The following is a 13,424-nucleotide window of genomic DNA, read 5'->3' as shown; positions in this document are numbered from 1 at the left end:
GACCTGGAATCAAACCAGTGACCTCTTGGTTCACAGGCTGATGCTCAACCACTGAGCCACACCAGCCGGGCCTTCCTTATTTTTGCTGGTCCTTTTGAGAGTAAGTTGTAGATATTATGACTCAATGGATAAATACTTCAGATGCATCCCCTAAGGAACATTTTCTTACATAACCTCAATACAGTTATAAAATTAAGGAAATGTAACAAATTAATTTTATGAGTTAAATGTAAATGTAGTATTATCATCTAATGTTCTGTTCGTATTTAAATTTTGCCAATTGTCAATGATTTTTTTTAGTAGCACATTCCTCCCCTACTGTGGCTGTCCTCACCTCCGACCTGGGATTACATACTGGATTGCATTACTTGTCATACATACCTCTTTAGTCTCCTTTAGTCTTAAGCACTTCTTTTAGCCTTACCTTGCCTTTGATGACATTGATGTTTTGAAGAGTTTGGGCCAGTCATTTTTGTAGAATGTATCCTAATTTGGATTTGTATGACTGATGAAGTCTTTACCAGAACAGCTAAAACAAGATAAGCATTGTGGTTCCCCCTTCAAACATCTAATGTTTTTATACCATTTTCACTCAGAATGTTTCATTAGATTTCTTGCTGATTTTCATTGGAAAGAATGAGTGGAAGTAATTTGTAGGCATGTCCTTAATATTCCTAATGTAAAAACATGTTTGCATATTCTTTATTTTCTTGAATCATACAGGAAGGGAAATAATGGTTAAAGATCTCCCATCGTTTGCTTTCACAATAACAGCATCCCTTATGTCAGCCTGATTAAGACCAGCTTAGCTAGATAAATGTTGCCAAGTCTTTCTGGAGCAAGGCTGTTGTTCTAACAAAATGTCTCACATATTGGAGGCACTCAGAAATATTTGTTGGAATGAAAAATAGTTTCATTCAAAAAAATGAAAGACAGTTTTTTAATGCTATTTGGTTTCTAGAGTCCCATGCTATCTCAGAAAAATGTATTATTCAATATCTTATACAACCTGTGGAATGAAAGTATTATAAAAATAAGAGTCTGTGTTCTTAAACAGAGCATCCAAACATTTCTCAATCTCAGAATCCTGGGTGGAGATAGGTGACAATTTGGATGAGACTAGTTCTCTAAACTAGTCTTCTGTCCTGTCTGGGCGTGTAGTATCTAAAAGTCAAAAGAAACATTTTACATGATGTGGGGAGGGTGGGCAGGGGCTTTTTTTTTTTGGCTTTTTTTTTTTTTTTTTAATTGTGATAAAGTACACACAACGTAAATTTTACCACCCTAACCACTTAAGTGGGCAGCTTAGTAGCATTAAGTACATTCACATTATTGTACAAACTTTTTTCATCTTGCAAAACTGAAACTGTATCCATTAAACAACTCCCCATTGCCCTCTTCCCCCAGCCCTTGGCAGTTATCACCATTCTACTTTCTATCTTTGAATTTGGCCTCTAGAATCACACATTATTTTTCTTTTTGTGAATGGCTTATTTCACTTAATGTATGTAATGTCTTCAAGGTTCATCCATGTTGTAGCATGTCAGAATTTCATTCTTTTTTAAGGTTGAATAATATTACATGCATATATCACATTTTATTTATCCATCAATGGACACTGATTGCTTCCATCTTTGTCTATTGTGCATAATGCTGCTATGAACAAGGGTATACAAATAACTCTTCAAGACCTTGCTTTCAGTTTTGGGAGGTGTGTACCCAAAAGTGGAATTGTTGGATCATAAGGTAATTACATTTTTAATTTTTTGAGGAACTGCCATACTGCTTTCCATAGTGGCTACACCAATTTACATTCCCACCAGCACTGCACAAGGGTTCCAATTTTTCTACATCCTCACCAGCATGATTTTTTTTGTGGTTTTAAGTTAAACTCAATTTTGTGTTAAATTGCAATATTTGATAAGTAAAGCAAGTTCTGTGTATCTCTAAAGAAACACTTTTCTGCAATTCTAATGTCTAACTTACCGTTGCCTCATAGCTGGCACAGTGATGTTTGAGTATGGAATGCGTCTTGGCAGAGAGGTTCGAACTCTCCGGGGACTTGAGAAGCAAGGCAACTGTTATCTGGCTGCCATTAATTGTTTACGACTTATTCGTCCAGAATACGCGTGGATTGTGCAACCAGCATCTGGTGCAGTGGTACGAAACTTTTCATCCTGGAATTTAGGGATCATTTTAATTTCCTGGTTTGGTCCTGTCAGGACTATAACCTCATTTTGTTTTCTGTCTTAAAATTCCTACTGGGATATTTGTGAACTTAGATCTATTTTTACAACGATTCAGTTGTTCCCAATTTCAGAATCACTGTAGGAAGAAGTATTGCAGAGCTCTTTTGGAGTTAGACCTGACTAGCTGAAGGCAAATTAATCTTTTGCTATCCAGTTATCTTCTTGCATAAAATAGAGATGATGATAATATTAATATTAATGTCCACCTTATGGAATTGTTAATGTATTAAATGAGATAATTCATGTACAGATTGCTTCAAACTGTGACAGTGCCTGCCTGCAGAAAGTGCTTAGTAAGTGGTAATAGCTGCTTTATTTCATTCATTTTTGTTGATTTAATCTACAATACTGTTTTAAAGGATGTAAAGAAAAAACACTTCGAGTTTTTTCTTTCATGCTGATGCCGTCATATATGCCCAGCTACTTATATTGTATAGTTCCTACATTTAGTAGGCTGTTTCCCGGAGTTCTGGGTAGAGAATATAACTCTGCAACCAAAGAAAGTCATATGGTTTATACGGATATCAAATCCATGTCCTTGGACTCAGTAGCATGTTAGTTAAGTGAACACTCCATTTCTTTGTCTGATAATTGTAGTACCTTTGTAAGAGGAGCTATGCTAGTTGAATAATTTATGTTGAGAGAATTTAAGTGGGAAAGCTCTGGATTGAAATTAAAATACTAATTTTTCACAGTTGAATAACTTTGTCTTTTCAGTACGATCGCCCTGGCGCATCCCCTAAGAGGAATCATGATGGAGAGTGCACAGCTGCCCCAAGTGAGTCGGGGGTCTCACTGACCCTTTGCTGTACAGTAATTATATTGTTGTAGTATAGCAGTAGTATTTAGATTTATATATATTTTAATGTACTTATAGCACATATAATTATTTTATAATGTACTAGATAGTATATGTGTCTAGCAGTTAAATTGTTGTATAAGCATCATAAAGTTTCTTTTTAGTATATTTTCAATATTTTAATCTGCTGTTGGTTGGTTGATTGGCAGTCCTTTGTATGGGTGTATGAGAAATGAAAATGCTTTAAAAGTATGTTTTATTTGTTGTATTTAAATCAGCTTCATAGCAAATTTTTGTTTTATCAGGCTCCTATCAGGGAGGCATGATACCCTTCCTTAGAGAGCCAGGGCTCTAGAGTGGGAAACCTTGTTTTAATTCTGCCTCTCTAGCTTTGGGTGTGTTCCTTTCTTACTGATAGAGATAATGTTATTTTACAGTTATAAGATTTAAATGAAATTATATGTAAAATACTTCGAAAGCATCTCCTCTCTGCAGCTACTATTATAGCACTGCTTTGATTTAACCCAGCTGTATTGCAAAGCAGGGATGCTGCTTTATTTTTTAAGTTAGCCTTTATGGAGCCTCCTGTTTTCTCCCTTTGGAAATTAAATGGAAAGTTACTTACTGTTTAGTGGAAACTGACAGGTTGAGTTAGTCTCATAGGCACTTCCTTCTTACTTTGAGAATTGAAATTGTTTGTCTTCGGCTGATAGCGAATCGACAGATTGAGATCCTGGACCTGGAAGACCTGGAGAAGGAGTGCTCCCTGGCTCGCGTTCGCCTCACGTTGGCGCAGCATGAGCCGTCAGCAGTTGCCGTTGCAGGTGGGGATGTAGCAGTCTGTGGGCACCAACAGACATTTGAGGGCCACGCAGTGGACCTGGCATGCTAGATGGCTATAAAGCTAACGTTGTTATTCTGAGATACTCTTCAACAGTTTACACATACCTCTGGTTGCACTAAGTGGCGCTTTTCTGTTTCCACAGGAAGCTCGTCAGCAGAAGAGATGGTCACTCTTTTGGTTCAAGCTGGTCTTTTCGACACTGCCATATCACTCTGCCAGACATTTAAGCTTCCCTTAACCCCAGTCTTTGAGGGTCTTGCTTTCAAGTATGTATGACAGTGTCTTTTCATTGTCTCAATTTTCTAAGGCAAAAACTCTCTTGCTTAGTGTGAAGCAGAGATCACACAAGCCAATATCCTGTAAGCCAGTGTTTTTGTTTAGTCCACACAAAAGTGTTTTTAAAATTTCTTTTAGTCGGTGGTGATGTTTTTAAATAATTGATTTATAGCTTCTCTTCAGAAGCTCTGGCATTCCTGGACCCACATTCTCACATGACAGTAGATAACCTGGGTGAAGAATAATGGTGTCCTTTTTAACTAAGGCATGCTCTCTTCAGTCCTTTAGGACATCTACTGGCCCCTGGAAGCATTCTTAAAAATCACTCCTTATTGAAGTTACCTTATACCTAGATATTAGTCAAGTAGTTTGTGAATTGGAAATACTAACTTTGAGAATTTTTCAACATCAATTCTGTCTTGAAAGTAAATGATTCAACATTTACTGATTGCCTTGTGGGTCACTCAGGTATGTGACAGTGAGGAGAGAGAAGAGCCAATACCCCAGTAGTGAATTCTGCAATAGACTAGAGCTAAAGTTATTGTTTTATCTCTGGTTTTAGTAACAAAATAAGGTGATGCTTTTCAGAAAATTTGTTTATTGTGTGTGGAACCATCTTCATTGCAGATGCATCAAATTGCAGTTTGGAGGAGAGGCAGCACAAGCAGAAGCCTGGGCCTGGCTAGCAGCCAATCAGCTCTCATCAGTCATCACCACAAAGGAGTCCAGGTACAGCCCTAGTGTTCCTCCGACCCTGCGAGGGTTTACCCTCCAGGTACTTTCCTAGGGCACCCAGTTAGTGTCTACCTGACTACTTCAGTTTCTCAGAATCCTTCTCTGACAACCCTACCCCTCAGAAAACTTTCCTTCCTTGAAATGCATTTACAATTTGTATTATGCAGCTTAGCACTTTAGAATTGTAGCATTTTACAATTTGGAAGTCTTTTAACTTTAACCTCTAAGTTAGCACACCAAAATCACTATTAAAATACAGATTATGTGATAACTCCCTAGCCTTCTAAGTCATAACTTCTACATGATTGTAGTGCTTGATCAGGTTTGGAAACACTAATCTAAGCCATTTTTCTTATTTTAGAAATTTGGAACAAAGAAATGAAGTGAATTGTATAGTCAAGTAAATATGTGGTTAGTAGGAGAGAAAATATAAAACTCCAGCTCACCTAGTTTCTAGTACTACCCCGAAGTCACATTGACCCTAATATTAGGTGCCATTAGCTATATTGCTAATTCAGTTGTGAGCTTCTAAAGGTTTTTTCCTTGTAAATACATGCTTTGAATGGTACTATAAAAATCTGTGAAGACTCTGGAACTCATTAGTCCTTTCTGCTTTTATCAAGTGCTACAGATGAAGCGTGGCGACTGTTATCAACGTATCTGGAAAGGTACAAAGTCCAGAATAACTTATACCACCACTGTGTAATCAACAAGCTCTTGTCTCACGGAGTGCCTCTGCCTAATTGGCTTATAAACAGTTATAAGGTAAGAGGTATCTTCACTTGTAGAGAGTAAAAAGCTGATCTTTATCATTCTGAATAGCTTTGTGAGATGAGTAAAAAGAAAAAGAGTAATAATTTATGGAAATATGCTGACTTACATACTTTGGGCAGCTTCTCAATCTTAGTTAGAAACAAAACAGTTCCATTTCAATTCCACGTGAAGTGCTGAGTGAATAAAGTTCTGCAGGTTAGCGATTCAGTTAATGCCCGTGTGTGTGCTCACTGCACAATGGATGTATGTTTAGAACAATGAGTATGTGCATGAACCGGTATTTACTATTCACTACTCGGAAAATTCACAGGAGTGGGTGTAGTAGTTTTCAAATTAGTATAGCAGTATTTCTTTCCATGTTTGTCCAAGTTGGATTTTTGGACAGCCAGTGTCAGAATTATTTGGGTAGTGGGCTTCTTCAAAATATAGATTCCTGGGCCCCATCCCAGACTTACAGAATCACATTTTCTGGAGCTAGGAACTAGGATCTATATTTTAACAAGCTCCTAATTTAATTTTATGCAGTCTTAGTTTTGAGACATACTATATCTAAAATACCTTGGAAGACTAGGGAAAGAGAGAATGTAGCCCAGCCGGGCCTGGCTCAGCGGTTGAGCATTGACCTGGGATCCGGGCGATCGGGGTTCGGTCCCGGTCGGGGCACATGCCTGGGTTGCGGGCCAGCTGATCAATGACTCTCTCATCATTGATGTTTCTATCTCTCTCTCTGAAATCAATAAAGGTATATTTTTAAAAAAAGAGAGAGAGAGAGAGAATGTAAAGCTTAAAGTCCAGAAAATTGATCCCCTTTTTAAGCTAGAAACTAGACAAGGCAACTAAGATGGTAAGGGTTGGTTGTGGTCCAATCAGAATACAGAAAGCATAATTAATGTAAGTAGAGACCTTCCAAACTGAGACTATTCACTTTTCTCTCACCCTAAGTTAAATACAGATTTAATTCAGGCTTTGAAAGTTGATTTTTTTTTTTTTTAACTTCTTTTGCATTTTTCATTCATTTATCTCTGAGTATTAAATGTAAATATATTGTTTCTTTAGTACTCAACATTTCTGGGAACGTTTGTTGACTTTTACTACTGTGGAAACAAGTAGAAAAGAATTAACATGTGTCTTACATCACAAAACAGGGGAGGAAGGCCACTTAGCAGATGGGGCCTCACAAGGTGCCAGAGGGTTACTGGGCTGGTGGGAATCCTAACGTTATCCCAAGATAAATAAACCAACATAAGTAAACCAAGGTGCTCATTTATTCATATTGAGAAGTATCAGTGCCAGAGAATCATACACTCAACAACCTTTGGCCATTGCCCGGGTAAGGTGGAAACAGGTAGATGTTCTCAATCACCAACTCTTTACAGAAGGTTGATGCTGCTGAGTTGCTCCGTCTATACTTAAACTATGACCTTTTGGAAGAAGCTGTGGATTTGGTTTCAGAATATGTGGATGCTGTTCTGGGAAAAGGACACCAGTACTTTGGAATTGAGGTAAGCATGTATACAGAACATTTCATTTAATTCTGTATTATCACACCAAATAAATTCGGGATCTGAAATAAATTGGACTAGAATAGTGGATTTAACCTTTACTATTAGTAGTTTACAACTAGTTTTCTCCAAGACTAGAAACTGACACTCTAGGAGTCTTCAGTTTCCTGTTTATAAAATGGGAATACATTTCATTTTCTCCATCAAAGGAATGTAGCTTTAGTATTTGGAGGAGGGAGGTGAAAAAGAAAATGGTATTTTGTGTGCACTGAAGAATATGCCGAGTCTCTACCAGTGTTTTCTCACTTAATCCTTACACCAGCATATAAGGGGTTGTTGTAATCCTTTTTTTTTTAAACCATGAAGAAACAGGCTCAGAGGTTAACTTTAGATTGCCAAAGCTCACACAGATGGTAAATAGAAGAGCTATGTCTAAAATCCAAGTAGTTAACACAGAGCCAAGCTCCTAACCTCTCAGGAAAGTATTTAGAACCCTGGAAGTTAGCCCGGCCAGCGTGGCTCAGCAGTTGAGCATCAACCTATGACCCAGGGATTGAGGTTCGATTCCTGGTCAGGGCACATACCCGGGTTTTGGGCTCAATCCCCAGGAGGGGTGTGCAGGAGGCAGCTGATCAATGACTGTCTCATCATTGATGTTTCTCTCTCTCTCCCTCTCCCTTCCTCTCTCTGAAATCAATAAAGATACATATATTTTTTAAAAAGAACCCTGGAAGTTAAACTTTCCTTTTCCAAATCTTTTTTTTTTTCCCCCCCCAGATAATTTGAATCTAAGTTTCAGACTGGAAGTAGTATCTATTCCTTGAAAATTTAGGGATTTTGTTGAGTGTGTTTATCCTTAATAGGATAAACTTAGTAGCCTTAAGGCTCCTTTAAGATAAGAGATGACATGAATTTAAAAATACATTTGATTTAATTGAGAAAAGGACAAGTTTCCCATTTGAAAAGAGAAGGGGGGAGGGGTGTTCCAATTGTGTGTTTGTGTGCATACACACAGTTTCATACTGTGAAAATAAATAAAGCATTTTATGTTATCAAGGCCTGTGAAATTACCCAGAAGAAATGGTCCACTTTTCTGAACTTTAAATAATATATATTGTTCCTTTCAGTTTCCACTGTCTGCGACTGCTCCAATGGTGTGGCTCCCATACTCTTCCATTGATCAGCTTCTCCAAGTGCTGGGAGAAAACAGTGCCAACAGTCACAACATTGCTGTGAGTCAGGCCTTTCCTCTGTATGCCTCTGCACTAGCAGTTACACCTGACGGCTGGCTCTCCAGTTCTCAGGGAGTAAGGGGAGGGCAGAAGCCATGCATTGCCCTTAACATGCTGCCCTAATCCCTTCATAAAATGATTAATCAGATGTGGCCTCTCTGGTTCTGGGAAGAGAGCTGGTAATGCTTTTATTGAAGATGATTTGCATATTTAGAAGATTCACTAGGCAATCAGGATTGGAATATTATATATAACAGAAGTCCAGTTTTATCAGAGGCATAAAACAGACCCCTGCACTGGGCAGTGATTAAATGAAGCGGAGTGCTAACATCTTTATTAAGGGGAGTCTGGATGGTGAAGTCAAAGTGACTAATAGCCTCAGTCTTTTGCAGTCCTTCACATATTCTGTAATGGTTTCCTTCTTTTCTCCTACAGCTGTCCCAGAAAATACTTGACAAATTGGAGGACTACCAGCAAAAAGTTGATAAGGCAACACGGGATTTATTGTATCGTCGGAATTTGTGATCCAGATGGTTGCCTAGCCTTTGTGACCGTTTGGTGCCTCTTAGGGCTCAAGACTTTACCCTACAGGAACCCTGTACTCCAGGCTGACTGTTATACCTGTAAATGACGTGCACAACACTCGAGTCTGCATTCTGCGCAAGACGGGGGCAGAGGAGTCACAGGACCTTGCACTTGCTGGCGGTGCTAACACACAATTACCAGTTTCATCCTTGGTCTCAAACAGCTGCTTTTGTATATGATTCACAAGCCTTTTTAGAGTTTATATTTTTTTAAACTACTGAAGACATTCTTTACCTGCAAATTAAAACCCACCTTCACTTTCTTAAATGGGTGATGGTTCTAAATTTGTTGCAGCTGACCACCAAGAGCAGTCATTCTTCCTTCTCACTTTTTGTATCTCAGTGGAATTCTTTTAGTCCAGAACTGACATGTATTTTCTGTATTGCAAACAGAGGCTAATGGTTTTGCGTATTCTTTTCATTATTTATTGTGGAGTTTTTCTATGATCTTCAATAAAGTATTAAATAATTTGCCTAGATTAAGCCGAAAAAGAGACCAGCTATCAAAGAGGACATCTATCTTTGAATCTGGTTCTGAGGCTAAAGTTGAATAAACTGTTAGCTAAGAAAAAAATTAGAAATCCATCATCTACAAGAGTAACAGATTTCAAAGTAAATTCTGTTAACTTCTTTGATTTATGGTAATCAAGCCGGACTTGATCATACAGTTAATCTAATCATGTACTGGGCCAAAATACAAACTTTCCTGGTCAGATTCAAAAGCATTCATGCCCAGGCATTTGGGGAACATGAAAAATAAAATCTTGCATTTTATTCTGTATATTAAAATTTGTCTTAAGGAAACGATCTGTATACTATTTGCTTGTATGCCTTTTGACCTTTCCTGAGTTTTTCGTAAGCCTTTACTTTTTATACCATCAGCACCGTATTTACATTATATATTTTAAATACCAAGTGAGTTTCCCTGTGTTGTTATTGGTAGAAATTGCAGTATATGGTTCTTTTTTATTGTCACTCTGCCATGATAAGTATGAAGTGTTTGATATAATCAGGGACTAGGAGAGCCCTTGTCCTCCCAGCATTATAAACCTGTGGCTTCCAACTACAGCAAGAAATACATCTTGACCTATATATACATTTATAACCAAAAGAAAAGAAAGGTTTCGCAAAATTGTATCCTCTGATGTTTTCATGAGTAACTAATGGATCATAGCTCACAGTCTGAAAAATATCAAACCCAGTTATTGCCCTTTCTAGAGGACAAGGAGTAGCTTGAGACCAGCCCTGCTGAGCCTTTGCCTTACTGACCAAAGCAGTGGTTGCCATGGTGGCAGTTCATCAGACACTGGCCAGCTTTTCCTGCCCTCACTATTTTGGTTCAGACATACAACCTATGATGGAGCTAACCCAGCTCTTCTAGTTTCTTCTACTTTCCTCACTTTAATTCCCAGCCAGGATAGAAGATTCCCACATTCTTTCACTTCACTTTTCTCACCACTCTGGGTCTGCATTTTTTGTTTTCTGGACCATGTGATATTTTAATAGTCCATAAGTGCTTCATTATTTGTTTTTTCCAACTTGAATTTTTCTTATTACAAAGTGTTACTAAAATTTGGGCTTCCTTTTTTAGTATTTCACTACCATTAACTAAAGGTGTGACTCTTAGAAGAAAACTTCATAGTTAAATAATTTAATGAAATATAACTGATAAGCCCTACCTTACCAGCCTGACACTAAAATTAGGTATTTCTGTTAATAGGATTTGACAGTCTCGTATTGACCATTCTTACCAACTTGATCACTGATTTTTGTTATCTTCCAAGAAAGCTTGTATGTTCTGCAAAGCTATCTTGGCAGTATATGTTGTCACCTCTACCAGTCCTCCATACTAAAATGCCTAGGCTCAACTCACCAGTTCATTACTGGCTCGCTCTCCCCATTCTGTTGTTTCCTAAAACTTCACTGGATATTTAGGGATAAAGAAAAACAAAAGCTGCCCAGCCAACGTGGCTCAGCTGTTGAGCATCAGCCTATGATCCAGGAGATCCCGGTTCAATTCCCAGTCATGGCACATGCCCAGGTTGTGGGCTTGATCCCCAGTAAGAGGCAGGAGGCAGCCGATCAATGACTCATCATTGATGTTTCTATCTCTCCCTCTCCCTTCCTCTCTCTGAAATCAATAAAGACATACCTTTTTTTTAAAAAAAAAAAAAAGCTTAAAAACCTGGTATAAGATGTAGAAGCTTATAGAAATCATCAACTGCCCAACCCCACAGATTCTGCTATTGGCCACTTCCTAGCATGCTCTGGTGTGGCAGATACCAGTATTTCTCTTCCTAGGGAATGAAATGCAAGGGGGATTTAAATTCAGTCAACGAATGAAAAGTATCAATGAACACATTCTAGGTAACAGAATTGACCCAATTTACCTCAACCTATACTACAGTTTCTAGAACAGTATAAATTACAGCTATAAAGTTTTCTTTTAATCACAGTTTTTTCTAGTTTTGTACCTAAAAACAAAGATAGTCCTGTATAATTGTTTTATCTCAAGAGAGACCTTAATATAATGTAACTCATTGACTACCAAGCCACAAGAAGTCCTTACTACATGTCTGTACAGAACTCCATCATCAAAAGATCAATTTATTGTTCAAAGGACCTATGCTAGTCTCTATGGGCTAAAAGTAGGTATTTCTTCCAGTAACAAAATAAGCAATCATATGATAGCTATTATTACTATTCCTACTTTTGTTTACACAAAAATCCAGATCCTATTATAAAACTGGCTCTAACCAAGTTGTGACTATGAGCTAAATCACAATGCATAGAAATGTGAAAGTCTGTTTCCCTTGGGGGAAACTTAAAACTATGATCTAATTTAAACTTCACAACAACTCTGGGTACTGTACTAACACATTTTACAGTTGTAGAAACAAATTTAGGGATGTTAAGAAACTTGTCCAAGAAATCGTATCTGGAAGGTGCTGGAGCTGAGTTTTGAATCCAGATGTTTGGATTCAGAACTCCCATGCACAACTGCCGTATTTCAATGCCTCTTCTCTGAGGAAATTGCTAATAGCTTCAAAACAGCAAATTCTCCCCTGCTTCTAGCTGTTAATTTTTCAGGACTCGGGAGTTAGGACACTCTAATCCAGATATTCCTCCCCTAGGCAAGAAAAGGAAAGAACTCTTACTACTTATTTCAAGTTTGTATATATTACTGCACTATAGTCATTCAAAAACTGAGTGCTTAGTCCAGCCAGGGTGGTTCAGTGGTTGAGTGTTGACCTAGGAACCAGGAGGTCACAGCTCCATTCGGTCAGGGCACTTGCCCGGGCTGCGGGCTCTATCTCCAGTAGGGGGCGTGCAAGAGGCAGCCAATCAATGACTCTAATCGTTTCTCTCTCTCCCCCTCTCCCTTCCTCTCTCTGAACAAAACTGAGTGCTTATGTTCCAGAAATTGCATTTCATACACAGGGAACAAAACAGACAAGTCACTACTTCCAGGGCATTTGCATTCAACAACCAATATGAGGGTTCATCCATAAGGAGGGGATAATATCTACCCCATAAGGTTATTAATATTAAATGCAATTCTACATGTTAGATATTACTAGCATGCTTATAAGAAATGAGCAGCCAGGGATATCAAAATAAATGCCACTGAATTTCTTCTTACACTCAAGTTAGGTGTAAACTAGTATTAACTGTAAATAAACGTCAGCATTGAGATACAAGGTTCAGAGCCGCAAAGCCTGCACTGGGTCTAGAGGAATTTAAAAATGTTCGCCATGCTGTGGCGCAGTCATTGCAGATAGTGTGAAGGACTGAAGGTGAGACAGGCCATGTTCCAAGTGGGGAGCTCACGGGGGGCGTGGGGCCAGACTCGGGACAGGGAGGGGGAGTGCGAAGATCCGTAAAGCAGGTTGACGCTACAGTGGGCCAGACCGGGAAGGCCCCTGGATCCCACCGCAACAATTCAGGCTTTTACCTCGAATGCAGTATAATTTCCAGTGATTTTTTTTTTTTGCCAGTTGATAAGCAACAGTAATATATCATCTTTGTGCTCTAAGAAAAAAACTTACAAAAGCATAAATGACCCACTACTCTATTTACTGTTCATTGTTATACCCAAAGTAAGCCACAATAGTCAGGAAGAAACTTGGGGAAAAGGCCCCGAAAGCAGCGCGCCTTCCTAGAGGACAAACGACAACCAACAGTAGGTAGAAACAGGCACAATATGGAGGACGAGAGGGTGAAGAAAAGACTGCAGAAGACGCATGGGTGGAGCCGGAGGTGCTGGGGGAAGAATTCTAAACTCAGGCCCTTCCGTTCTATTGGCTGGACGCTCACTCTTTTCCCCTTCCCATTGGCTACCGGCTCTTTCAATGGGCCAAAATAGCCAATCACCTAGCTCTATGGGTGAAGCCCACCCTTCCCCCGGGGGGGGGAGCCAGAAGAACGT

The 13,424-nt window shown here is 38.8% G+C and overlaps 1 protein-coding gene across 3 annotated transcripts in view; it reads left to right on the top strand.

The window, feature by feature from the left end:
• Positions 1 to 9,910, top strand: part of NUP160 (nucleoporin 160) — a 36,468-nt gene extending 26,558 nt beyond the window's left edge. For 2 of the 3 annotated variants that reach the window (XM_081152995.1, XM_081152996.1), the window contains 9 exons: positions 2,000 to 2,160; positions 2,967 to 3,027; positions 3,762 to 3,872; positions 4,035 to 4,158; positions 4,796 to 4,897; positions 5,527 to 5,668; positions 7,054 to 7,179; positions 8,307 to 8,411; positions 8,847 to 9,910. In XM_081152995.1, coding sequence (XP_081009121.1) covers positions 2,000 to 2,160; positions 2,967 to 3,027; positions 3,762 to 3,872; positions 4,035 to 4,158; positions 4,796 to 4,897; positions 5,527 to 5,668; positions 7,054 to 7,179; positions 8,307 to 8,411; positions 8,847 to 8,936 — 1,022 coding nt within the window. In that variant the 3' untranslated portion in view covers positions 8,937 to 9,910. The remainder of the gene's footprint in view (positions 1 to 1,999; positions 2,161 to 2,966; positions 3,028 to 3,761; positions 3,873 to 4,034; positions 4,159 to 4,795; positions 4,898 to 5,526; positions 5,669 to 7,053; positions 7,180 to 8,306; positions 8,412 to 8,846) is intronic. The other variant, XR_013999967.1, reaches the window with a different exon arrangement.
• The last annotated feature ends 3,514 nt before the right edge of the window (positions 9,911 to 13,424 follow it).

The sequence above is a fragment of the Miniopterus schreibersii genome (assembly GCF_964146895.1).
Source record: "Miniopterus schreibersii genome assembly, chromosome: 12".
NCBI classification, from domain to species: domain Eukaryota; kingdom Metazoa; phylum Chordata; class Mammalia; order Chiroptera; family Miniopteridae; genus Miniopterus; species Miniopterus schreibersii.
The sequence above is the reverse complement of the archived record's forward strand: the minus strand, read 5'-3'. Positions and strand labels throughout refer to the sequence as shown.